Below are 27,704 nucleotides of genomic sequence, written 5' to 3' on the forward strand. Positions count from 1 at the left end.
TGAAGCTGGCTGTGATGAAAGACTATTATTCATTGACTAACAAGAGGCTGAAAGCCTGTTGTACCAGGTGGATGCTAGTCAACTGTGTGTGTGTGATGGCTTCGTGATCTGTACATTTTGTGTTTCATCTGTCCGCTGTGCCATTGTTCTGATGGAAAGTTTTGCACTTTTGTCTCTGGAGGAAACAGTTCTCCAAGCTTGAGGAAATGTTCACATTTTATTAAGGGAAAACCACAGTAATTTGTTCTGGAATGCACTAAAGATGGAAAATGTTCTCAGGGCAAGAATGGGCGAAAATGTGTGAAAGATTGAACAAATCTTTAGGGGATCATTGAAAAATGCAAATGATAGCGGAAATAAGGTGGATGTAATAGAAAGAGTCAGTATAGGAAAATTTGGCCTAGACCAGTCATGAGAGCTAGATAGTGTTGCATTATAGTTTTTCTGTAGCCATTGGTAGTGTGCAACAGCTTTGTGTGTCTTACTGTGTTAGTGGTCAGCCAGGATCCAGCCAACACCTTGGGCAGTGTTCCAGAAACATGTTGCTAGGATACAGGCCGGGCACGCCACAGCCTGCTTAGGTATCCCCGCCTGTTGATTCACTGCTTCTAGAAGGGGAAGGCATTTGCTGTTCTCTGGTCACTTGGCAGTTGGCAACATAAAATGTTTAATAGTTGAATTCTCCAGTGTCTCTTGTGTAAAGTAATTTCGTTTACACTTATGGTTCCCACGCCTTTATAATATGGACAATGGACCCAATTGCTGTGGATTTAATTCCTGCAGTAGTATGAAACCATGATGGATTCTGTAATATTTATTGTCCCTGGTGTTTTGCAGCAAAAATAAATAAATGGTGTAATTAGGTTGCTTGCCATAGAGTATTTAAAGTAAGACCAATTACTAATGAAATCAAACTTTGATGCTTGTTATGTCTAGATTTTCAAACTTTAGCCTGGATTTCACAGACCGGGTCACATATTGTGACACCCCCTTCAGCTGTAATGGTTAGATGCTTTACAGCATTGCTGCCGTTTTGTGTTGCTCTACTTTAACATTGGCTGGGGCAGCAGGCTGCTTTGCTTAAGGTCGTGAGCCACAGGTCAGTCTGACTGGAATGAGGAAGGGAAATCCTTCAAAGTGTTGCAGTGCCAAAGTCTCAGCTCAGCCCTTTAAAATCCCAGCATTCCACTTTGCCTTAAAGCCTGGCGCCCTGTGTTTCAGTGCAAACCAATAATATCTTCCTTATTGGTGCATTACATGATGTTGAGAGAGAGAGAGGAAATGCAGTTTAGAGGAGTGTGAAATAGTTTTACATCCTGTCAGCAGAGGAAAAGAGGTCAGAGGATTCAAGGAGAATGTTTTACTGGATCAATTACATTTCACTGCCTTTCTTTCTTTCTTTCTTTCTTTCTTTGCAGTGTTTGAAATGTGTGCATAACAGTGCATTTTTATGCATTTATTTTTGACACGTTTGGTTGCATTACTGTCAGTCACAGTGAATTGCCCTCTTGCCCACAACACACACAGACGCCCTGTCACTCTGATTTAAGTCACCCGGTGTGAATGAAACAGACCCTCATTTGTCCTCACTCAGATGCATGGAGGATGGCTTTTGGCAGTTTGTATTTGGTTCTCTCTTTCTCTTTCTTAAAATGGATGTGAGGAAGTGATTGATTAAAAGTGAGTAGGCAGATCTGTGATTTACATGATGTTAAGACTGCACTATAATAAGGTCATGTTATGTAAGTGTTCAGTGATCAATAACGTGGGGTTTATCGATCAGCTCACTGAAAGGTGCACTGATCTGCTCCCTCTCTACTCCCTCTCTGAATACTATGCACTTTTGTTGTAAGGAAAGTTTGGAGCGGCATGAGTGGGGTGGATGATAAGACACATCTGTGCTCCTTAACTTAAAAAAAAATTGTTTTTTGCTGGACTCAGGATTAGAGGTCGACTGATTATCGAACTGACCGATTATCGGCGTCAATATTAAGGATTTAGCCGATAATCGATATCAGTAATTTTCAAAGCCGATTTGCCGATAAAGTCAATAAATTTTGAAATGCGCTATTTGGCTCTGATGCAGCCATGGGTTTAGTGAGAGCAGTCGGAACACGTCACTCTTGTTTGTTGCCTAGAGTAATGCCCGCCGACTGCCCCTCTGATTTGTTGCGACTAAGTCACGAGTCCGGCCAATCAACGTCTGATGCTGCGGAACAGAGCATTTTATTCACTCTCATACCCAAAGCACTTACTAACTGGAGCTGCTTCGGGTTCATGCTCTCTGAGGTAAGGCAGCATCAGACGTTGAAATAAATCACAATCAACTTCACTTAAGATGCAAAACACTTCAATATAATTAGTGCCTGAATTTCGGAGCAGCTTTGCGGGTTTCCTGCAAGTTCCGCAGGATTTATGCATTATTGTCATGTAGATATAATTCACATCCATTGAATAACAATGATTTTGCTCTGTAAGCGAGCAACACACTGCACACGCGTTTCTTGTAATTGATTGAGCTGGCGTTTTGCACGTCATTTTAAAAATACAAGGCATTTTAAAGCATAAAGAACTTGAATCATCAGTCTTCAGTCAGAGCGCTCTCATGGACGCGCACACACACAAACTCCGCATCTCAATCTGCTTGTGACAAATGTTAGATCGAGTTATTTTTCGCAACTTATTTATACACAGAAATGTTCAGATACACACATGGGTGTGAATAAATGCCCGTCTTGCCGACAATGCACGCAAGGAATAGGCTAATGTACTAACTTAGTGTGCCTAAAACATGATTTTAATGGTATTAAAAGCATGTGTTATGTTGTAGCTTCATGAAAGCATTTGCGGTCTTTTCATATACATACACAATAAAGCTATGAAGGCAATTAAATTATTTACTCTCATTATATAAATTCAAATTGTGCTAGTTAATCCAATGATGAGCAAAATGATTAATTGAATAGTTCTAGTATTGTATGCAATGTTTAAGTCATCAAAACATATTTTTTTCCATAAATAAATATAATTTATTCCATTCAATTCATTTAGTGGTTTTTACAATGCATTTTTCTTTCCAAGCAGCTTTACATGAGAAAAGACAAATAAAACACAGAAAGAGGCAGAATACAGTGCGGTGCAATAAATAAAGCAATGGTCTAATAAACCAATGTTGATCTGCAGCTCTGCTTCCTACACCACAACCTGGTGTTGCTGAATTGGGACTATAAATTGTTACTAGTGGTGGGCATAGATTAATTTTTTTAATCTAGATTAATCTAGATTAATTCCAAAATTAATCTAGATTAATCTAGATTAAAATGGCTCATTTGAATTCTGCCGAAGGCATTCAGAATATGTGTGCTACCCAAATAATGACTAAAAGTAAGTCTTTGAGAACGGGTTTCTCAAGCCAGGTGGCGCATTAGACCAGGGGCTCATCTCCTGTTTCCAAAATGCATCACAAACTGCTTGAGAAAGCTGTTCTACTATGATAATTGGTGATGAAAATTAAATTATGTTCAATAAGATGAACTTGCGTTTACTTCCGCATTAGCTAAGGGATGATTTCCGTTTAGGTGGTACTTGAGACTGGAAGAGCTCCTACAGTACATTTACATTTAGTCATTTAGCAGACGCTTTTATCCAAAGCGATTTACAAAGAGTGAGGGAGCAACAAGCGATATGTCATACAGGAGCCATAATACATTAGATCTCAATACAAAGTTACTGGTTTCAACTAAAGCTAAACCACTACCTGTTGAGAGAAAGTGTTTTTTTTAAACCAATTCCGCATTGCACAAGGTGCAAACAACGTTAGTCTTGTCGATGTTCCTATTGGGAAGCTTCTTAAAAATTAATATTCCCTGAAGCAAACCCGGCGGCTTCATAGCTGCATCCATGTTAGCACGTCACGTTTGATGCGGTCATTTCACAGTAATGTTATGTTGTGTTCAGACCAAACGCGAATGGCGCCTCAAGCGCGAGTGATTTATATGTTAATGAAAAGAGCCAATAGACCTACTTGCTGCGCGAATCGCGCGAATGAAGCCCTGATTATGAGATGATGAGGCGGCGAGAATGAAGCCCTGGTTATGAGATGATGAGGCTGCTTCTGCTTCCGCGAATGACGCGAATCACGCGAGTTGAAAAATCTCGTTCTCGCCCCGTACAGTGCAGTTAAGCTGGTATACATCCGCGCTAAAATATCAAGGTGAAAGTCATCATAGCTTGCGTAGTATAGACCCAGCTCACAACCCAACTTTGAGAATAGATTAACGGCAACATTTTTTTTAACGCGCGATAATAGTCTAACGCCGTTAACGGCCCACCACTAATTGTTACACATTCTAGAATCATTTAAAACTTTAGGGACCTACTACAATTATTTGTTGCTTGTTGTTGTTTACAGTCTTGACTTGTGGTTAACAAAATGTTCACAGAATTCTGCTCGGTGCTCCCTTCTTTCTTTTGTTATTATTAAAATAAGTGTTATGATTAAGATTTCTCAGTCAGAATTAAAAACGTTTCAAATGTTTCAGAGCCCGTGTTCTTAATTTTTATATAAATTTACGTTTTTACACCATATATATATATATATATATATATCGGTTCAAAATATTGGTTATCGGTCTAATTTACATGGAAATAATCGGTATCAGCCCTGAAAGACGCATCTCGGTCGACCTCTACTCAGGATCTGTCTGAATGGGTATAAGGCTTCTGGGATTATGTATCGGTCAATTTGAGTTAATGATGTGCTTTCATGTGCGTCATGACACTGGGTGTGAGTGTGGTTACAGTTTTAAAATTAAAGCCTTTCTCGCTAGCAGCACCAGATATGGAGATTTCCATTTATTGAAAATGACTTGCCAATGAGAATTAGTTCTGTAGTCTGTCATGGGCTTGTTCAGCATTGCCTGCAGTAAGCTAGCTTTTTTCAAGGTACGGGGTAAAGTTTATTTAAAGGTTATTAAAGAACATTTAAAGGTTCAATGTCTAATTTCGAAGGATCTATTAATAGAAATTCTATATAATATACATAACTGGGTTTTCAGAGGCGAATATAGACCTTATATAATGAAGCGTTATGTTTTTATACATTAGAGTGAGATATTTTGTTTCTACAGTAGCCTTAAACTGCTCTACAGAGCGCGCTTCATGAATATGTTATCTCCTACGGCAAAGAAGCTTGAATATCTTGTGTAACAAAGTGTAACATTTCCTGTTGCACTTTTATGGATAAATGAATGCCTAAAAGTAAGAAATTGTGGTTAATTGTGGTTTCATAAAAATAAAATCATAAATGAAATTTGAAATGTAGAGTGAAATGTCTGGAATATATTTGAAATCTTTGATACCATTTTATAAATTATTTGATTTGACGTTTTTAATTCAGATGTTTTTTGCCCCTCCTTCACCTAGTCATGAAACACTAAACAAAATTTGTTTAGATGTTAACAGAGTTGGTTGTGTTGCACATCATAGAACAATGTTAGCAACTGTTAGTTATAACAATAGAGAAAACTAGGTAATTTTGAGCTTTTTTGTGCCATTTTTGCCTTCCGGGTTTAAAATCCTCATCTGGCCAACGTCACAGGTTGAGGTAGTATATCGATGACGTGTTGGTGTCTCATAATTATTCAAGACAGTGTTTTCTTTTCCGATGAGAATACACTTCTCTGAATTATTCAGGACAGCTCCTGGTGTGTTCCTACCTGACCCTTGAGAGATCCCTTCAGGTTCATGGCACATGATAGTAAGATGATGGATAAATGAAGAAAAAGAACAAAACTTACAAGGAGTTGCAAAATACATAATCCGATAATTATATATAAATATATTTTGTCAAAATTATTAAATTACAAAAAATTATGCGTTCTATTTTTTTAACAGGCGCAGCTTTTATTAAAGAGCTGTGGTTGTTTTCACATATGCTTTTGCATAATGCTCGTGTTAATCATATCATATCACTCTGTCAATCCTCCTTCCTCCACTGACAGAACCATCATACCCTTTCAGAGAAATAGTTAAAACTACATAAATACATAATTTTTTATGCTTACATTAAATTGCATATATGTAAGTGAGAGATTATCTGTTTTTGAAGAGGTTTGTATGTTAATGTATTTAAAATAGCGTAATGTGAACTTGAAACTGATGTAGAGTTGTGTACTTGTGGTATAGTCAGTCAGCTGGCTGAGCGAACAGCTGCAAACACTTGTGCTTCTGCGCGAGGCATTGCTGACGTGAGAAATGTGCGCGAAAGTTGAAACCAGTCCGTCTAGTGTGTATTTACATAGAAAAATGTGTTAAAGTAGTGCCATGGGATGGAAAATCACGTTGTCTATGAATGGCCGGGCCGGTCACTATAGCTCATAGCATGCACATACTTTGTGTAGTTATTAACGTGTTCTGTACAGTAATGAAAAAAGGTTGCAATTTCATGCCCAGCACTCCATCAGGCCATATTGTGTTCTCGCAAGACCAGTAGGCCTCGTGCCACTATATGCGTTTTATATATATGGGGGAAGAGCTTCATGTGGGCAAGTGCAACTCAATGTGTCATTTTGGAACTCAAACAGACAGGGAAGACTTCCAACCAAACGCAATTGCAAACTGACGGTCTCCCATGCTGGACCGATCTCTTGTTTGAAGCCCGTTCGTCGAGGGTGCGAGTAAGGCTGGAATAGTAGCAAACTTGAGAAACTCGTTTTATTTGGGAAAGCTTTTAGAAATGGAGACAAGGTGACTTGGACTCGTTTATGAAGGCAGTCTGTTTCAGAAATGTGGTACCATGAACTGAGAACTTTTCCACCTCTTCAAATGCGGTAACTATTTTAACTAGAACAATTATACTTGCATTTTGTTAAAAATAAATACTCGTATGCTATAAGATATGAAATCGGATCAATTTCTCTCGTGCCCCGCCCTCTCCCCCACTCTTCTTCTCACAGCATTCACTCCCATATAAGTTTCATTTTTCAAAACGACAGTGAGGTAGACTGTAGCTGAAAAAGGGGTGTTTCATGACGCTTTAAGGGTGGCAATCTCTCTGTTTCCCTTTATCTGTATGATCTTTTATTGGAGGGCAGCAGCATGTAGATCGGCAGTTTTTCATAGTGGCTGAAGAACAAATGTAAGAGTTTAGAAACAAGTGCTGTTTTCTTGGATTTATTTAGGTTTGATATTTTCAACCGTGATGCTATGGTGTAGCTTTTTGGCAACACGGTACATCCCCCATTGAGAAGCCTCTTAATTTACATTTCTTATGAATTTTATATGATTCAAATGCAGAAACGTTTATTCATGTCATTTATCACTTTAGAAACATACACATGTTCTGTGTTTTAGTTCTGTTTTTTAAAATGTATAATTTATAAAACCCTGCAAAGATAAGTTGGATAAAAATAGTCTACCCCATCTCTCTCTATACATCTCTCTTTCTTAATATCACTGACTTTCACTAGCTGCTCTCTTTCTTTATTCAGACGCTCAATAGGGAATAGTCTTTCATTGACAACATCTCTGTTGACCATTATTTGGAGTTTCTTTTCCTCCTCATTGATGGAGCTGTTTATAGCCAAAGGATGTTGGAGATGATGGACATTCTTCTCCTGTAATTTTTTTTATCCATCCGTTTTGAGTCAGGATGTGGTTCAGTCTGTCCAGTCGTCCTCTTGTGGCGTCTCATCCCTTCCTTTCCCTCTGAAGTGAGTCACAGAGTCAATAAGGTCACAGGGCACAATGGAGATTCTCTCCAAAATGCCTGCTTGCTTTGGACATTCCAAATAAATGTCTGCAGTTTTTCTTAGGACTTGAGTGTTTTCGGGACGTTTTTTTCGAAGTCTTTGTATACCATCAAGCATGTTGTTAACTTAATCTTGCCAGAATCATAAGGCCAGAATAAACAACTGATTATTCAGTTAGAAGTCCTCAAATGCTTTTGTCATGCGGTATGTGCCTGCAGTGGTATTTCGGCAGTGGTATTTCTTCAGAATGATCTGGATACTGTGCTTGCATGTGTCTGTTTACAGGGCTGTTTGGCGATCTAATACACAGCCATTACTAAGAATGTAATTGAAACTCTTTCACAAGTTAAACCAGAGAGCTGTTTTTTATCGGTTAAGCAATCTTGAAGATAATTAAGAATCAGAAATTAAGAAAAAAGGACGATCTATTGTTATAAATGCGATATTATAAACACAACTATGTCTTCAGAGGTGTATAAAGACCTTACATAATGAAGCGTTATGTTTTTATTACCTTAGAATGAGCTATTTCTATCTACATACGCCGATGGTCCCCTTACATGGAATTCGCCATATTGTATAATACTGTAGCCCTTAATGGAAAAAATGCTCTGTTTGGTAAATAAGTTATCTCATTTGGCAAAGAAGGGAAGAAGTGACGTCATCTTAGTCCTGTGAGAGCAACCATAGTGCTTTGAAAGGGAGGGGAAGGAGTGCAGTGAACCTCTAGATGCCGGTAAATTTCATACACTAGACCTTTAAATGAGATGGTAGGCAGGCCTGTGTGCAGTCATTTCTAATATAATACAATACAAATATACACTCATGGCATGCAGAAGTACATGATTTTAGCTTGGCACTGTGGAATCTAGGAACGCTAGCTTACTGTATATTGTCTATGGGCAGCTTTGCTTCTCTTACCCAATGAAGGATTTTCTCCTGGGTTTGTCACTTGGTTTGTGACTCTGCCCTGCTCCACTTCCTGCCGATAGCATCTCCTGCTGCACGATGACCCACTTTGTCATTCTTATCTCTTCATTTATTTATCTCAGCTCCGCTCCGATCTACAGGTTCTATAATTAGAAGCGTAAATATTGATGTGGGGTAATTTGCCTCTTCGATACAATCCATCTCACAAATTTTGATTCTAAATAATTAGAAAAATGTCATTTCTTTTTATTCTGTCTTTTATTTTCTGTTACAGTGACTGATGTAGAAAATGCTTGTTAAATGAGTAAGATGAGTGAGAAGCTTTCTTTCTCACGCCCATTTCATTTTACGCTGGTCTTTATAGGGATGTTTTTGTACTATTTTTAGATGTTTTACATCTAGATTTACTAGCTACACAGAATGCATGCAGCTCAGTTTTAACCCTACAACACTGTTCTGTGAGAAGTTCCTTGCAAAATCAACAAATTATTTTAAGACTTTTTTCTTTGTTCTACCTTTAAATTTCTTCCTAGGAACCTGAGGCCTAGTTGAGCTCTTATTATCATATAACATTGAAACACGGTTGCAAGCTAAAGCCAAGCACCCGCAGCTTATGGGTTTCTGTACCCCAGATCAAGGATTGAGAGTCCTGCCTCAATAGCTGTGTTGGCGTCATTCCCCACACCTCAGATGTTGATGGGATTCTATCAGCAAAGACCTGCCAGGTGTCTAAACAACACAGAGTGCCAGTAATGCAAATCGAAGCAAAAAGAAACATCACACTCACTTTCATTTTGCTTTCAGGTCAGGGTTATTACAGAGAACAGTTGTTAAGATGTCCTTTTAAAAGAGACTGCATGGCTTAGGCAGATAAAGGAAATGTTAATGTAGCTAAAGCTTCATAACCTGAAGTTGAGATCTAAGCTGAAACCACTGACTTGATGGATCCGAGTGCACTTTCAGAAATGCAGACATGAGGTCTAGAAATGACTTACAGGTGTGGTTCTGTTTCTGGTCGGATGCTGGTGAGATCACAGCAGGAAAGAATTGAAACAATAGCAACTGTGATGTTTTGCAGAGCATGTGATGCTCGTGTTGAGGATTTATAGTTGTTTTTAGGGATTGTAGAGTATAAGGTTAGGTGTCGTTGCATTTCCAGGCTCATAAATCATAGCTGTATTAAATTTGTTACTTTTACATTTGGCATTTACATACATGTGACACTTTTATCATAGAAGTATTTTCAAGGTATATACTGTATATGTTTAGTTGATCAGTGGTAAATGTGTATCCTTGGAATGGAACCCACAACCTTTGAGCAATGATCAACTGATTGAGCTACAGCAGTGGTTCTCAAACATTTTCATTGTTAGGCCGCCTTTGTCTAGGGTCGAGGGTATCGCTTTGAGCCCCCCCCCCAAATAAAGACTTATGATCTTAAACATTGGATTATGTAAAAGTAAAAACATTCATTATTTTATTCAATGCTGGAAGATTAACTATTGTTGTTGGTACTCTTATTTTTGTGATGTTTGATTGCACAAAATGTATCACAGCCCCCAGTCTGAGAACCACTGAGCTACAGGAACAATCTATAGAACAGTTACTGTATGTGTGAGCTACAAATAGCTCCATGCTGAATTTTTTTAAAGTCAAGTCGTTTTGTGGAAGTATTATAGGAGGAAACATCATCATGCCAATATGAAATACTGTATTCACAAGTGATGAGATCAGAGGACTACCTAGAATATCAGCTCGTCTAGAGGACCCATACTCACACACAGTGGGAAGGTTGGGAATAATAGATATGGTGGGGTAAAGCTTGGAAATGAGAGCTACATTTCATGACTGAACACAGATTGTCCTAAATGCTCTGTCACACACAGCGTGATGCATTGTTAGATGCTGCAGGCCGTGGATGAGAGAGTGTGTCTTCTGAAAATGTCGAGAAACAATGGGCAGCTCTGTGAATTCTTTTTTCTATGAGAAGTCCTAAGACTGTCTTGAAAAAACATGACTTAGTTTCACATGGAAAAAAATCTAAGTGATAATGCGTCTCTGTCACTTTCACTATGTATGCAGTTTTGAAGTATAGAGCAAACTCAGAGCGGGTTTTCTCTCTGGGCGAACGTGGAACGGAGCAGAGGCTGGTGAAGAAAGAAGGAACATTCTTGTAGTACACTCATATTCTCCAGTTAAAATGTTTTTGTTAGTTCTCCATGGTAAATCCTTCTTTTTTTGTGTAGTAATCTAGAACAATCCACACACAGTACAGGGAGCTATTAGACAGGCCTAGATCACCCTGTCACGTTTGTAAATGTTGTGGTATTAGATCATTTTATAGGATTACTTCTCTTATCATTTTATATATTGAAACAACATATTCAACCCTATATCCACGCCTTGTACGCACAGACACACTGCTTGCATTAACACAGACCTGATTGTGGTCTCAAGCCTCTTACTGCTAATCCAACTAAAGCTCAGTATTCATGGAGTCTCTGTGCGTGAGGAGTAAAGTTTTTGACCTCCTGTTTTCTTCTTTGTCCTGCTCAGGTGTGCTTCCCCCTAAAAAAGTGTTTACTGCTAGTGCAGAACTGTGTGGTATGGGCATGAATTTGGTTTTCAGTGTTAGTTTGACTTCAATATTTTCCTGCCAGTGGTGGTCATTGTCTTGCGCTCTCATTTCCTATCTGCTCATTTTTTCTGCGGCAAACCTCTGATTCAAACTTGCTTACATTTGTGCCAGTAGAGAGGAATTTCAAAGCTTTGGTAGCGTTTAATTTGGATATATTGGTTATTTGTTTTCTTTTGTTATTTAGGCAACCGGACAAGCTAGTTGTCGTCTGGACACGCAGGAGCCGAAGGAAATCATCCAAGGTGGATAAAATCTTTCTTGCTTCTCTTTTTGTATTCCATTATAAAACGTATAAATAGTATAAATAATTGAAATACCTTCTCCTTGTTTTAACATTCAAAGATAACTTGAAGTTTTGTTTATTAATATGTATTAAAATAAACAGAAATTGTTCAATTGTTCAAGATTTACTTCCATGGTTATGCTTACCTCGTGCATTCATTTTAATCCATAATTTATTCTCTGATGTTTTTTTCCAGTCTCATAGCTGGCAGCCTGGCATCAAGAACCCTTACAGAGGAGTGGTCGTGTGGCCTGTTCCAGAGAACATTGAGATTACTGTTACCCTCTTTAAGGTAACCAGGCACACACAACAACACTCTCTCTCATCCATTGGCCAAGTAGGTTAGACGTTACTGGCCGTTACCCAGAATCTGATTTGTGGGGATCTGCAGTACTGCTGGTGTCTAGACGTCTTGATTCCAGTCTGATATTCCATCATTTCTCAAGTGTTTGTGAAACAGAAATTGACAATGATGCAGGAAGAGTGCATTGGAAGATCCTACTCAGCATTTTTATATCTGGCAAGAAAAATTGAGACGTGACATCCTGATTGTCAAAGCCAGGTGCTGCTGCACAGGAAGTGGATGTATTAGGAACAGAGACACACACGCAGTGCTGTTTGAAGATTTTCCTAACAGTATTTTAATGCACTTTTGAAACTTGACAGTTATTCTATAGTAAATATTGACCGTTTCGGATATTTATCACTGGCAAGATTTCACTATTTGTGACACATTAGAGACACATTTGGGTGGGTTGTTTATACTGTCAACACTGTAGAAAGGATAGAAGGCAGTGTTTGTACTGACAAGAATTCACTATATCACTGTATAACCCTGACATTCATTTGTAATTATATTATAACATTGTATTATAACTCCCTACATAGATCTACTGCTCTATGGATCACCCACAGTTGCATCAGCATTGCTATCCTTATAGTGGTCAAAGCTCAGACTTAAAAACACCACACACACATTATGAGCTCGTGCTGACAGACTGACCTAGTATTAAATATCCTCTTACAGTCTCCACGTTGTGTTTACAAAGTTCAGTATTGCAAACAGACACACAAAGTGCTTGTCCGCCTGGTGCTCGCCAAACCACAACACAATAATCAGGGTAATGTTAAACTACATCTCCCACAGTTCATTGCTGTTGGTCATTTTGGAGTTTGTGAGTTCATGAATGTTTTATTTTGTGCTGCCAGCCATACAGTCACCTGATTGTTAAAAGTTCTGGAAGATCAGGTCAGGTAAACCTTTGTCAGGGTGTAATGTACAGTCAGACGGTCATATTACAAAATAAATCCGAGTGGTTTTTGAACAGGTTTATTTGACAATAATGAACCGATATACATCATTGCTTATTAAATGACTCTGTTCCAAATAAACAATTGAATGGAATGGATTAACATTGACATGACTTAATAATAATTTACTATGTGAGAAGGAAACTGTGATGTGAGAGACATGTCATGTGAATCTTTATCTTACATTTTGTGCATAGTTTCTGATCCATTCCTGCATTCTGATTTCCAGGATCCCCACGCAGAGGAGTTTGAAGACAAGGAGTGGACCTTTGTCATTGAGAATGTGAGTGCCATTTATAATGACGTTACCGTTCTTGTGAGATTTGATATGTGCAGGCTGACACCTAGTGGTCACATAGACTTATTACACTGGCATTGTGCCTCATGGATTCTTGACACTGCTACGCTCCATCGGAGAAAATATATATATTTGGTTTATCATTAACATGTATGTGGTGTAGAGATTGATCTGTTATAAGACTATTTACACTTTATATTAATGATTGACTTATGGAGTGGTTACATTTTTTTTGGTCATGCCTCTCTATAAACCTATTAAAAAAGGGTGTTCTTGACTACTGATAAGGATACTCTGAAGGTTTTTTATGGGATGCAATTTTTTATGCTTTGATTAAAATCTCTCAGCTTAGATTTTGTATTCAAACATGCAAGCACTAATCTTTTAAAACACAGAACACAGAAACAACCCCAAAATGACAATTCTGTCATGAATTACTCACTCTTCAGTTGTTCCAAATCTTTATAAATTTCTTTGTTTGGTTGAACACAGAGAAAGATATTTGGTCGAATGCTGGTAACCAAACAGTATTGGCCACTATTGACTACCATAGCAGGAAAAATGCCAATGGTAGGCAATAGTGCCCCAGAACTGTTTTCCTACATTCTTCCAAATATTTTCTTTTGGGTTCTGCAGAACAAAAATTATTTTTGTTCTACTATTGTAGTCAATGGGGTCCAATAACTGATGGTTAGAGAGAGAAAACTTGGGTGCATATGTTGAGCAAAACACTTTAATGAATGATTTTGGCTGGGTTTCCCGAAACCGTCGTATCACTACGTCGTTCTTAATAATATATCACTACCACTCTTAAGGTATAACTTAAGAATGACGAAGCTTTAAGAAGGTTTCGGGAAACCCAGCCTTTGTCTTTGCTCTTATATTGGCTATGATAAGAGATCTGCAGACATCAAAACGCATCATGTAGTTTCTATAGGCTGGTGGTGTTTTCCTTCACAGCTGCAGCACAACAAAAGTATATCTGTGTATATATATGTATATATATATATGTATATATATATATATGTATATTTGTGTGTATTTTTTTAATGTATGTTGTTATATTCAATAATGAATAGGATTGTAGTGAGGTTATATACAGTAGCATACTACTATTTGAATGGTGACTTGTATTTTCTGTACAGTATTTACTTGTTAACTGGTATCTAGTATTCCCTTTTGAGTATGGCATCTGTGTGTCTCTAAAGAGAGTTGTTTGGATTCACACCAGGCATGGGCACTGCTCCAGACAGGTCTCTTCCTCTCCATTTGACTGCTTGGCAAACATAAGCACACGCACAAAAGTCAACTCACTGCTCTAATGTCTATATGTCTTTCTTTGCTGGCAAGCTCTCGTCCATGTTTTGCTCCTTAGGAACAGAGTGATAAGCACTCAGAGAGCACACATTCGTTTCGGTCATATTAAATAAAATCCAGTTGTGTGTGAAAGAAGAGGCTCTATTTACAGGATGGGCTTGGGAGCGCATTAAAAACAGCATTAAATCAGCAAAAAAAAGGAATATTGTGATTTATCCATGCACTCTCATATTTTTTTTCGTATGCCTTCATAATCTTTATTCAAAAACTTTGACCTCCTCCCCCTCGAAACGACTTCTCATTACGACTTTACGTTATCACATTACGATTGACTGCAAACTCGCATTCAAATGAGCCTCCATTTTGTAAGCAAAGCCCATCTTCACACAATCCAATCAGTTCTCGATGTGGGAAATCAAGTCCCGTCCTACATTTTCTTTCATTTCACTCTGATATACGTCACGATATGGAAAAGAATTAAATTGTTACTTCCGTTTCATTCCAACTGTATGGTGGTCCTTGCCATTAATTCAGACAATTCATGGTTTGTTTTAAATGTAATAATAATATGGGTTATGGGTACAGCTAGGTTTATAGTAAATATCAAAATCATAGTGTTAATACCATTGTGACTGATTCTCTCTATACAGCTACTAGATGTGTGTGTGCGTGTGTGTGTGTCTTTATTTGGTTTCAATGTACACAAAAGGATGGACAGAGCAGAGGTTTGTGAGAACAGAAAACTTGGGAGTTGAATTCCTCTTGTCTGTACACACTAATAACAGACTGATCAAAGACATGCCATTTGATACCACCAATGAGAGGCGCGCACACACACACTAAACTTGGGGAATAATATTTTTACATGTGCAATTCAATTCCTTGGCTGTTAAACATAACATCCATGTTATATTTATGTTGTACATATTGCAGTTGAGTAGAATAGAAAGAGATTGAGATGATTAACAAAGCCATTCAGTTTACCACGGTTGAGCTTAATAAAAATTTTGACTTTACTTCATGTCATGCATCCATTTCATTTCAACTGTTGACTCCATAAAGCAATTTTTTGTCAACAAACATTTTGGTCAATAATTAACAATGCACGCTGGTTCCCTCTGCCATGTGCCTCCTGCCTGCTGTGAGAAAGATTGAGAGAGGGAGAAAAAGTGTATAAAGGCAGGAGAGAAGAGCATTCCATGAAAGGCCCACATCAAAGTTCTCTCAGCTGCCCTATTTGGCACCACATTTCTCTGTGTATGTGAGAGAGAGAGAAAAGTCAATCTTTTCAGTCGTTTTCAGCCTTTATTTGTAATCGAGTATTTTGTGTTTGTCAATTGTGTTTCTGGATTTATTCAGATTAGTGACACTCAGTATAGTTTTACTGTGAGCTGTAATCTGTCTACTTTTTAGCACACAATTAAGGAATAGTTTATCCAAAAATATATATAATGTCATTATTGTCTTATGTCATTCATAAAAGGAAATATGAAATATTTCTATAATTTTCTTTTAAGAGAGCTTAAATTAATTTTGTTTGTTTTAATTGGTACAAATAAATAAAGAATTTTTTTAGTTTGGGGTAAATAAACCAGACCAAATGCCTGTGTGCATGTACTCCTCCAGCCACTAGAGGGCAGCATGTGACTGAATGCAGAAATAAGTTGTGTCTAGATTCACAAAAGTAAACGGGTGTGACTCTCCTTTGGGTAATTTTATTCAAGCTTTAAATTATCTTAAATTTTTCGCATACTCATGTTTGCTTTTTATTTTCTTTTTAAATTTAAGCTTCAGGGATCAAATGCTCGAGGAATTTGATTGTCAAATTCCATCACCTTTTTCTCTCTCTTTTTCACTCACTCTCTTTTTCTTTTTGATGATGTGCTGCCTTTTGTGGACTTTGTCCAAAACATTTAAAGTCATTTCCACCTCACTTCTCCTCTGCCCAGGGGCCCTCGCCGCGGCCCTGTGCCTGCGTCGGGAGCACATTACGTGGCCTACTGGTCTACAGGCTGCCCCTGGTCCCACGCTTCTCTGGAGACCACACAGAATAATTCAGCCACCCAGCCAGGCATGCTGAGCAAAGCTGGTGTGGAGAATGAAATAGAAAAGTTTATGTGTGTCTCTCCAGGGATTAATCTGAACTGAATGTAACCGGCTCTCAAATTTTATTGCTGCATTGCTTTGTTTCGTTTCGTTAAAACGGCGTCTTAGAAGCGCAAAAGTTTCACTTTAGGTGAAATATAAACCCGTTTGCTCTTTGTGAAGCATTTTAATGAATTTTTTCTTGAGTGAGTGTGTGTTCTAGTGTGTTAAAAAGATGGTCTGGGGTATTAATTTGTGATTGAGTTGGATTTTACCTTGGGTCAAATCATGCAATAGACAGAGATTGTAACCAATGGTTATATGTAATTTTTTTGGTTACTATTTCGAAACTCGTAAAATCACTTTAAATGGCGGTGTAGTGAACAGTAGTGATGAAAGTTAAAGATCTGGACACAGCTAAATATCCAGATTTTTTTCAGTCAAGGTATTTTCCACATAATAGCTTGATTAATATTATATCCTCCTTAAATGGCATCATTTAATGTGTTGTGTCGCATTTTCTAATATCTAGAAGGTTTTTGGCCTGTTTTTGCTTTTAGCCAAAGACGGAATATGCTGTGTTTAGCCCAACATTTTCATTTGGTCTGTTGTATTTTCAGCTAAAAATCATTTCAGTTGAAATTAGCGACTCAATGCTTTCCAACAGTCTTTTGGAGTTTTGTAGAAAATCCTCTGTTTTTGGTCCGGAGTGAAACATGTGTTTATGCAATAGAACCAACCTAAAGCATTATTCCGAGATATTCCGAGATATTGTGTGTGTTATTAATAACTTATTATGTATACAAAGTACGGATGAATTGGTTCAAAGGAGGTTTATTAGAGGTGAATATTAAACAGTTTATGGTTCTCAGAACATACAGTGCTCCAAAAGTCTGAGACCAACTTGGATTGGAAATCCAATGTAAAAGTGATAATTAACAAATTTGACAATTTTAAATGATGTCGCTTTAAATAGCATCTGCTAAAGGAATACATGTCAAATGTAATGAATAATTGTAAAGGACAACATAAAATACTAAACATTTCTGCACAATTTCTTTGTCACAATATTCCATTTTTGTCCGTGCCAGCTCAAGTGCTGTCACTAGAGTAAAAAAAAAAAAAAGACTTGTTTCCTCAAATAAATATTCAAAAATATTGTCTAAAAATAGTTCAAGTGTCCAGTTAACAATACAAACATATTTTGCCTATAAATATTATAAAATACTTTTGGATCATACTGTCTTTCTCACAGAGCTCATACCTACTTTTCGTGTGCTTTTGACTCGCAGATTAACAAAGATCTTGACACGGTACAGATGCAAGACAAGGTCACAGTCATCTCTAAGCCCACCTCACACACACAGTTAAGACAGCCATAACACAAACACTTTTGATCTTTCACTGTGTGGTGGAAGCAGGAATAAAGACACAAACATTAAACCGTCTCTGCTGTTGCTTAAGATGTTTCCGAGCTTTTGGTTCTAAGGTCATAGTGCTGCACAGAGAGCTGTAGCTCACTTAGGGCTCTGTGTGTGTGTCCCCCGCTGCATATCCTTATTGCTTTTGTTCTGGCGTAGAGCTGTAATATCAGATGTGGCGTGCACTCGCTATAGGGGTCGCCAAGTGGCTCAGTAGAGCAGTTTGGGTCCTACGGCGCCACGGCACGGACAGTTAACTACTATGCAGACTGTTGCTTAGTTCAGACATCGTACAGTGAAGAGTACCGAGAGTGGCGACATCTGACAAATGTAATTGTCAGTGATTGAAAAACAATGTTATTTTCAAAAGTTAGAAAAGTTTACCCTGAAAAGCCTGTTTTTTGTGTGTCGAGAGATACGCATTTATTCTACCTGCATCGGCGTGTATAAGGCCATTTGCTCGGAGTCTGTTGCGGTTGTCAAAAGTGGAAACCTTAAACAGTGAAACTAGACAGATAGACACTTTGAAGAAGCTTACCCGCAGCAGTCCGAGGTAAGGGCACGGAAAGTAATTTAGCTCAAAGCCCATTATGAGCGATCTACACGGGTCCTCCCTCACTCACTTCTCGCCCAACAACGAACATATGAATATTCACTAAGAATACAGTGGATCTTAGGAAAAAATAAGCTCTTTACTAATGTGGAAATAGTAAAAGAGTATATGTGTGAAACTCTTTAAGATGGAAAAGAAAGACATGAACTTAAAGATTCACCTGCAAGCCTGCAACTGCCACAAGAGGAACTGAAATGTTAGCAGAGGATGTACAGTGACACAACTTGATTCTGCTATTTGTTAATCTAAGTTCAGCAAAAAAGAACACTTTAGTTTTTCCTTTAAAGTTGTTAATGTTGAAATGAATGTATATTCGGTACAGGTTTAAAGATTAAGGCATTTTGCACAAGGCATTTGTTTCCTTCATTATTTTGTTATCAGACATTGTTACTGATTGATCTTAAATATTTTATACCAAAGCAATTTACAGGACATTACAGATCAGCATTAAAATATTTATTTTGTGAAGGATTAATTATGTCGTCTTATAGATATGAAAAGACATGTTTATCCATATGAGAGAATAAAATATATATTGTTCAATAAAAATGTTTTCTATGCTAATTTCTTTAGCCTGCCAAAACCATCAATTCACGTTTTTAGTTATTGAATTGTCCGTACCTCGCCTGGTAAGGAGAGCAAATTTAGTTGAATACCCCTATGCTACATGTTTCCACTGTCATTGAAAACCTGTAAATAATAAATTGTGATTTCCAGGCCTGCAAGTCTTTGTAATATTTTATTGGCTCGAATTTGTAAATGTAGTCAAATATCTTTGCATTCTTTCTTTAGCTGACAAGCATCACTTAGTTCTTTTTATCTGCTCTTTCCCTCCATCCCTGCTTCTATCTCGGTCCCCACATCTCTGCCGTATTTATTTTTCGGTTTCTTCTTAAGATGGTGCCTGCTGATGGAGACGGTTTAAAAAATTCCTCAAAGCCAAATATTTATCCACAAGCTTGACCCAGGTGTGTGTGTGTCTTCCCTCCCTCCCTTTGTCTAACTGTACACACATTTTTTATTATTATTTAATCTATTCATTTCCATGTTTTCTTTTTGCTTGCAGTATTATCAAACCATCAATACAGCAATGAAAAAAAATATATATATATTTATCTTATTTATAAAAAAGGAATTGATTGTTCTTTACATCTGTTTTGACTTCTAGCCGTTGAGTATTTCGCTCAATCCAGTTGAAAGCCGTCTGGTGTCGTTAACAGGACACGTGCACACACACAGCTCTAATCCCTTTGTTTTTATTTATCTTTAGCTAGCATGACTTCATCTCTCTGTTTTTGTTTGGTTTTACTCTGCTAGTTTTGTTGAGGAAAAAGGAGGAAAGACATGATAAAGGGAATAAGACCTGTGGGAAGATCGCACTTCAATTCACCTTCAGAAACACTTATTCAGTGACTTAAGACATACTGTTCCCATTCAGTATCATGTACGGACATCTCAAAACTAAAAAACAAAAAGAGATTTACAGTTCTCTAATTTGATTGGTCTAGCAGTGTTTAATAGGTGAGATTTTGGTGATTCTCATAAAATCTTGGTTTTAGCATGTCAAACCCGATTAAAAAAAAAACACTCGTATCAACTCACATCGACATATTTCCTTTAAATTCATTAAAACCAGGTATGACGTGTTTAAAAGCATTCATTTAAAAACATTTTTAACTTTTACAAAAAAGGCCTTGAAAATTCTCAATACTGTAACCATAGCGTGATTTGATAAAGAAAAGTGAATCCATGATGCCTGTAAGCAAGTTTTTATTAATCATACTTAAGACATAAATGAAGTATGTATTAACAGAATTAACATTTTTCTTTATGCGGAAAAAGACCTGTATCGGTAATTAGAATGGAAAAAATCATGTACACAGTGTGACAAGAGAAATTAAGCTTTTCATTTAGTTTAAATTGCAACATATATGCCCGGTTTCACAGACAAGGCTTAAGGCTAGTCCCAAACTAAAATGAATGTGTTACCTGTCTTAATTGATTATAACTTGCCCAGAAATGTCTTAAAATATTTCAGTTCCATTGTTTTGTCTCAAGATGCACACCAGTCATGTATTCTTCTGAGGCATTTTTGTAATAGCGATACGAATTTCTTAATTCAACTGAGGCATAGTCCTGGCTTAAGGTGAGCCGTGTCTGTGAAACCGGGCCATAATGTACTCGTGACAAATCGGGACACTTTACAATAAAAATTATTTCGACAGAAAAGGCTCATTCATTCAATCATGTTTATGATTTACGATTTTGTTGTGTTTACTTTTTTGTGATGCATTTGGCAGAACGTTTTTATCCAAAGCGACTTACGTTGCATTATACTATACATTGTATCTGAGTATGTGCATTGTCCTGGGATCGAACCCATGACATTGGCGTTGCTACCGCCATGCCCCAACCTCTGAGCCACAGGAAAACCATAAATAATAATAATACACATATTTACTGCCATCATGTGTCAGTGGATTCATGAAAATGACCCGTTTAGTCATAATTGAAATATCTCATCATTTATATATCAACAGTACATCTGTGTTTGCAGGGTTCCATGTTAAAATCAAAGCAATTATTTAAATTCAGTAAAATAGTCAATAATATAAATTTCAACTGTACCAGCTTTTCTCATTGGTTTTATCATGTTACTGGGAAAAATAAATAAAAAATAAAGGTGTTATGTTTGGCCATGGTTTGCTTCAAACAAGTATGCAGTCATGTAACTCCTTTTAAAACCATAGACTCAAAGAGTGATGGATTAAACCTATTATGTCAGTTTTAAACGGCTTAAAACTGAAGAGCCAACGCAGATATAACCCTTAAAGGCAGCAGGACTACACTTTCATAGTAACTGACTGATGACAGCAAGACAAGTGAACACTCGCCAGTGTCTGATCTAGAGGTGCATTTAGACCATGAGCTTAAAGACTTCTGAATATTGCATGTTAAACAAAACCAAAGTCTCCGTTTTTCTTTGTGATCAAAACGCCTGGTAGCTGTTTTCTTTCTATTAGTTCTATACTTCCGTCTATTTGAATAGGAAATAATCTCTTAAACTGCTTGTCAAATCAGGCAAAGAATCTGACAACAATGGTATCATATATTATGCAAGAATAAGCCTGACAATGAGACGTCAAATAAGAATGCAAGAAGCAATTCACCAACCTTTTCGTAAATGCTGCTTTTGGTTCTGTTTTGTGTAGTGTTGTAGTGTTTTCAATGTTTTTTTGGTCTGTTCTCTGATGACACACACACACACACACAATTAATTTTCCTATCTGCTGTAAAAATTTTTACCCAGTGCTTAGTTTAGAGGCCGAGGTGTGCGAGTGCTGCCCAGGAACTGCTGATGATGACTGGGTTACTTCTATCAAACACACACACACACACTCAGCATTTTTCCTCCAGTACTGATAACTGTCTGCTTTATACCTGTGATGGGCTCACCGGACAGTAATTTAGGTTAGTGCTGTAGATATAATTACAGCTGTGTGTGTGTGCATGAGGTGGAAACTGATGAGCTGGCACCTTTAAAATGGGATGTTGTGTGTTAATCCAATAAATCTGTCTCTCTAGTTTGTGTGTGTGTGTGTGTGTGTGTGTGTGTGTGTTTGTTTGTGTGTGCGTGTGCATGCTTTGCTGTCTGTGTATGTGTATACACGTGTATGTGTGTGTGTGTGTGTGTTTGTTGGAATGCTGCAGTGATGGAGGTTTAGGGAACAGTGTATTCTTTGGCCTGTAGCTGATGATTGAGAGGGTTTTAAAGACAGATGGTTAGAAGTGATGGACTCAGAAGTGATGAAGAAAATATTCTTATTATCCTTAGTTTTTTTTTGGAGGAGTTTGTATGACTCTATTATGCGCCTAGTTAGAGGTCTGTGTTCTTGGCTTTTGTGTATACAACAATATTGGCTCCAATTGTGTAACAAGCTATTTGGAGAGAGTTTTAAATGATTTAATCTCAGTCTCACTTGTTCCCCTAGTTTTACTTTTGACTTATATTATCAGCATTATTATTATCATATTGCCGCCAGTCCGGTGTCTGTTGAGTTTCAACAAAATCAAACCTCAGGATTGACATACAAGCCATCCAATGGCAATGTGAAAGACTGACAGCATGACAAGACATTAAACTACTTTTTAGTAGTTTACTTTTAACTTTTCCTAAATACATGTAGATATATGTCTGTTTTATTACTTGAAAGTGAATATGAGCTCGTTTTTGCAGTATCTTAGACCTAAGAAACAGAGCATATTTTCTGTGGTTTTGACCTGCTTCTCCAGTTTTCATTTTCTGCAAATTAATGCAAATAGATAGAATATTTTATTTTTTAAGTTCACAGAACAAAACAAAATGACCATTTTACCTAAACACATACCTCTAAATTGTAAAAAAAAACAGAATTTTAAGTCTTTTTCTGCAGCTGTATTTATTGGCTATCCATTTTAAATGTTCACTTTTATAACTGCAGTATGTTTTAACAGGTCTTGTGTTTTTGACGTCTGTGTTAAGAGTCCGTGTTAGAGATCTGGATGGTTGTCCTTCATCCAAGAGGCTGAAACAGACTAGGTCATGGATTCGATGGGTTTTGTGGAGAGATTTATTTTCTGTTGTCTATTGTCATAGTTTTGTGTGTTGATAGACACCCAACATCCCAGCGTGGGTATGATGCAGAAACGACATCGCCAGCATTTGAGCAAAGCTTTTTGTGATTTCACTCTCTCTCTGAAGGTATTAAGCTGGCATCGTCTCTTTTCCTCTTTTATAACAGGCCTGTTATTGTTTTGCGCTCTTATTATTTTGGTGGCTGGTATTATTTTTGATTTCCATAAGTCTTGGTCTGTTGGCTTTGCTCGTCTTTTATGTTGAGCTGGAACAATGGCAATCCCCCAGCCACCGGCCCTACCCTCAATAACACAATTCCTGCAAATAATGACACTACCCATAATCTGCGTATGTGTGAGAGCCACTCATTGACAGTTGGGGAAATCACATTTGAATCACAACAGAAGAGCGTGATGACAGACAGAAATAGCCCCTTGGTGATGCCAACTGAAAATGTGTCATCCTTCCTTTCCGTCTTTGTTCTTTTATATATTTATAGTCGGCTCTGCTTTCATGAAGAAACACGCAACCGGGTTTTATTGACAGAAAAGCCTGCTGTGGCTCATTTCTTTGACAAAACACCCTTAATAGTATTACGTTAAAGGGATAGTTCACTCAAAAATGAAAATTCTATCATCATTTGCTCACCATTATATTATTTTATACCTGTTTAGTTTACTTTGTTCTGATGAACACAGAGAAAGATATTTGAAGAATGTTAGTCATTTTCAATTCAGGGACATCATTGACTACTATAGCAGGAAAAAATAAATGGTAGTCGAAGGTGCCCCAGAACTGCTTGTTTTCTTAATTCTTCAAAATATCTAATTTTGTGTTTGACAGAACCAAAAAATACAATATTCTTTTCCTACTATGGTAGTGGATGATGTCCCATAACTTAGAGAAACATATTTAGAAGGATGTTAGCAATTCTGTGTTCATCAGAACAGGGTGAGGGTGAGTAAATGATGACAGAATTTAAATTTTTGTGTGACCTGCCCCTATAAGTTAACACAATACATACTTCTCATTTACAAGGGAAATGTCGCTTATACTTATTGTTTTAAAGATTTGCATTCACCTTAGATTTGTTCATTAAAATTCAAATGAAAAGTTTTTGAATTTTAATAGTACTCTTTGCATATACGTTTTTATATCAAAATCCAGATGTTCAAAACTAATTCACTGTTAATTATCTTAAAAACCTTTTTAAATTGTGACCCAAAAGTAGAATACTGTTGGAAGCCAAACCGCTCTGGGGCACCATCGATTACCATAGTGGTATTGTTCATTACTATAGAAGTCAATGGTTCCCCAGAACAGTTTGGTTACAAAGTATTTTTCTAAATATGTTCTTTTGTGTTAAGTGGAAAAATACAAATGTACACATATTTAAAACAACTTGAGACTGAGTAAATGATGACAGGATTTTCACTTTTTGCTGAACTATCCCTTTAAGAATCATGACGCATCTTTTATAACAAAGCTATATTTCTGTTCTCTTCATATCTCTTGCTCCATAGTAGAAGCCCTTGATAAGTCCCAAAAAATCATCATAAGAGTTACTTCTACCAGCATCTTCCTTTCTTTTCATCCGTTTCCTCTATTTTGTGTGTGTGTTCGAAAGGAAACCCCACCGCTCTGACCCCCACCCCCCATATTGGCACCAGCTGTGGATCAATACTGGGACAGCTGGGACCGCCACCCGCCTGAAGACACCACATACATACACACCCTAGTACATGAAGCTCCCAGTCACACCCCTCTTTTCTTCTGACTTCCAGAAAATGTCAGTCAAAGGAAGTTTGAGGTTCACTTTAGGTGTGATAGCCTGCAGGGTTTTGGTGGTGTCACACACACACACGATGGGAAATATTGAATAAACTTTCCTCAATTGAAACGTAGGGTCTGGCTTGCTTCCTGTCACTGTGTTAGATCATCAACATGTTAACAAAGCAAACATTCAAGCAAAGGTCACAAACAAACACGTCTGTGTGATACATCGAAAATCTGTGGACAACCCAAACATGCCTCTTTCACGGCCCTGTGGAAGCTGTCCAGAACAGTGTCAAACGCAAACAGGAAAAGCGTAGTCTGTAATTATTATTTATTGCTTTAGCTGTAGGATGTCTTTTGTAGTGAGTAGTGTTGTATGTATCAATTTAATTTAATAGCTCTGTCTGTATAGATTTCCAATAGACGATCAGTTTTGAATTGCAATGACATGTGTTTATCTCTAGTTTCCTGTTTTCATCATTTTATATAGTAACTGTGACCTTTCAGTTAAAGAGTGTGTCTGTTTATACATGTGTATTATGGAAGGCTTTAAGGGACAGTTCACCATAAAATAAAAATGTACTCACCCTCCAGTTGTTCCAAATCTGTATACATTTCTTTGTTCTGATGAACACAGAGAAAGATATTTGGAATAATGCTTTTAACCAAACAGTTTTTGGCCACCATTGACTACCATAGTACAATAGTAGGAAAAATAACAATGGTGGTCAAAAGTTTGCTGTCCTTCATTCTTCAAAAAACAATTGTGTGTGCAACAGAACAAACACATTTACAAATAATTTTTTCCTACTATGGTAGTCAATGGTGGCCAAGAACTGTTTGGTTACAAGCATTCTTCCAAATATCTTTCTCTTTGTTCATCAGAACAAAGACATTCATATAGATTTGAAACACGGTGAAGGTGAACTGTTCCTTAAAGGAATGCGTCCTATGGGTGAAGTGTAACACTCCCTTCAGGGACCAGCAGGGGGCAGCATGCTGCCACCCTGACACCCTAAACCCTCCTTTCAGCCAGGTATTTAGTGATTCCATGGGTACAATAGCTGCGTATTGATAGTCATATCCCTGTGATAAATTAAAAGTGTCTTATTGTCTCTTTTCATTTTACACATTGTCATAACCCTGGACGGTAATCTCGGGCTCTGATTGACACCGGCAGCCAGGGAAAAGAACACTCTCATTGTTTGCACTCGTCAAATCTGTTAAACCTAATTCTTTCCTGCGTATTTGCATATTCTTAAGTATTTTTTTCAGAGAAGGACTAAATCCTTCTTAAGTGTTTGATGCATTTTGAAATTCATTCATAAAGGACCTACATGCACTATTAGTTCGGTATAATGCCAGTGCTTAATCTCGGCGATAAGACGCGCTTTGGAGCGCTGGATTCTTCAGGGATGACATGCTGTATTTCCGACCGATTCAACAGGGTCTCAAATGTCAACACAAATGTCAAGTGGTTTCGTCTTCCAGCCGTTTTGAATCTTAGATGCCGTTTTTCCTCCCTTTTATCGTTTTCATTTACTGAAGAAGTCTTGGAGGACCATCTCCTGTCCCAGCTGGAGTGTGGGGGATTGTGGGTAATTTGTCTGGTTGCGAGATTGACAGGATCAGGCAGCGCTGTTGTTTTCATCAGCTCTGGCTTTTAACATCTCTGTCTGCGTTTTAGTCGTCGCCTTGTGCTGCGTTCTCTGATGCCGTCGTCCGGAGGCGGTCAGCTGATCAGATAAATCACCTTCAGCAGAATAAGGCGTCAGGGTTGGTGTGTGTGCGCATTTTTATGTGTGTGGAGCTGTATCGAGGCATATCTGAGACGAAAATAGAGTCACTCTTCAGCTCTCTGGGTCTCAATCTTCCTGAGACTGCTCTGATAAGGGCCTCTCTTTACCTACTGGACCACTGATACATGCAAACACACATGCGTGCACACACACACACACACACACACACACACACACACATGTACGCGCACGCCTGTAAGCGAGATTTCTATCTGGAGATCTGTTCATGGTTTCTATCACACAGAATGAGGTGTGAATGCATGCTTTTTAAGAGGCCAGTTGAGTATGTTATATACATTTTATTCATTTGAGAGGGGAGAGAGGCTACAGAGAGGCTGGTCCCTTATTTCTGTCTGTTTACTGTGCTCATGTTTTGGGAGGATAATTCTGCACAACAAATCTGATGAAATCATGTAGCAAGAGGATCCTTTCTACTCTCTTCAGACTAGTTGCTCTTTGACCTACAGGGGGCGCCATTGGCTATTATGACGGCCTGTCTGATTTAGTGGTGAAAGAGGTGATAAACCAATATTGAGTTTATTTCAATTTTGGAGCTAAAAGCTAAAACTACAAGTTCTGATATAAATTATTTCTTGGTGAAAAAATGGTAAAAATTGTGAAATAAAGCTTTATCTAATCTTACTCTGTATTGATTTTTCCAAGCATTCTGGTTAGGACAGAATTCCACCTCACATCAAGAGTTCATAATCAATCCAGACCGACAATCTAAACTTGTATACACACGCTCCAGCATCTGGTTTTCCCAGATGTGTGCACGTGGTTTTTGTGTGTGGGCGCTGTACGTGTTAAAACAGGTGGTTTTATCAGTAGGTGTGAGGATTAGCACATTTCATTCATCTTACATGC

At 37.8% G+C, this 27,704-nt stretch overlaps 1 protein-coding gene across 6 annotated transcripts in view; it reads left to right on the forward strand.

Annotated features, from left to right (window-relative positions):
- ehbp1 (EH domain binding protein 1) overlaps window positions 1-27,704 on the forward strand; it is a 114,611-nt gene that overhangs the window by 2,897 nt on the left and 84,010 nt on the right. For all 6 annotated transcript variants that reach the window (XM_056767250.1, XM_056767248.1, XM_056767249.1 and 3 more), the window contains exons 3-5: window positions 11,504-11,561; window positions 11,799-11,894; window positions 13,143-13,196. In XM_056767250.1, coding sequence (XP_056623228.1) covers window positions 11,504-11,561; window positions 11,799-11,894; window positions 13,143-13,196 — 208 coding nt within the window. The remainder of the gene's footprint in view (window positions 1-11,503; window positions 11,562-11,798; window positions 11,895-13,142; window positions 13,197-27,704) is intronic.

This window comes from Triplophysa dalaica, chromosome 15 (genome assembly GCF_015846415.1).
Source record: "Triplophysa dalaica isolate WHDGS20190420 chromosome 15, ASM1584641v1, whole genome shotgun sequence".
In the NCBI taxonomy this organism is placed as follows: domain Eukaryota; kingdom Metazoa; phylum Chordata; class Actinopteri; order Cypriniformes; family Nemacheilidae; genus Triplophysa; species Triplophysa dalaica.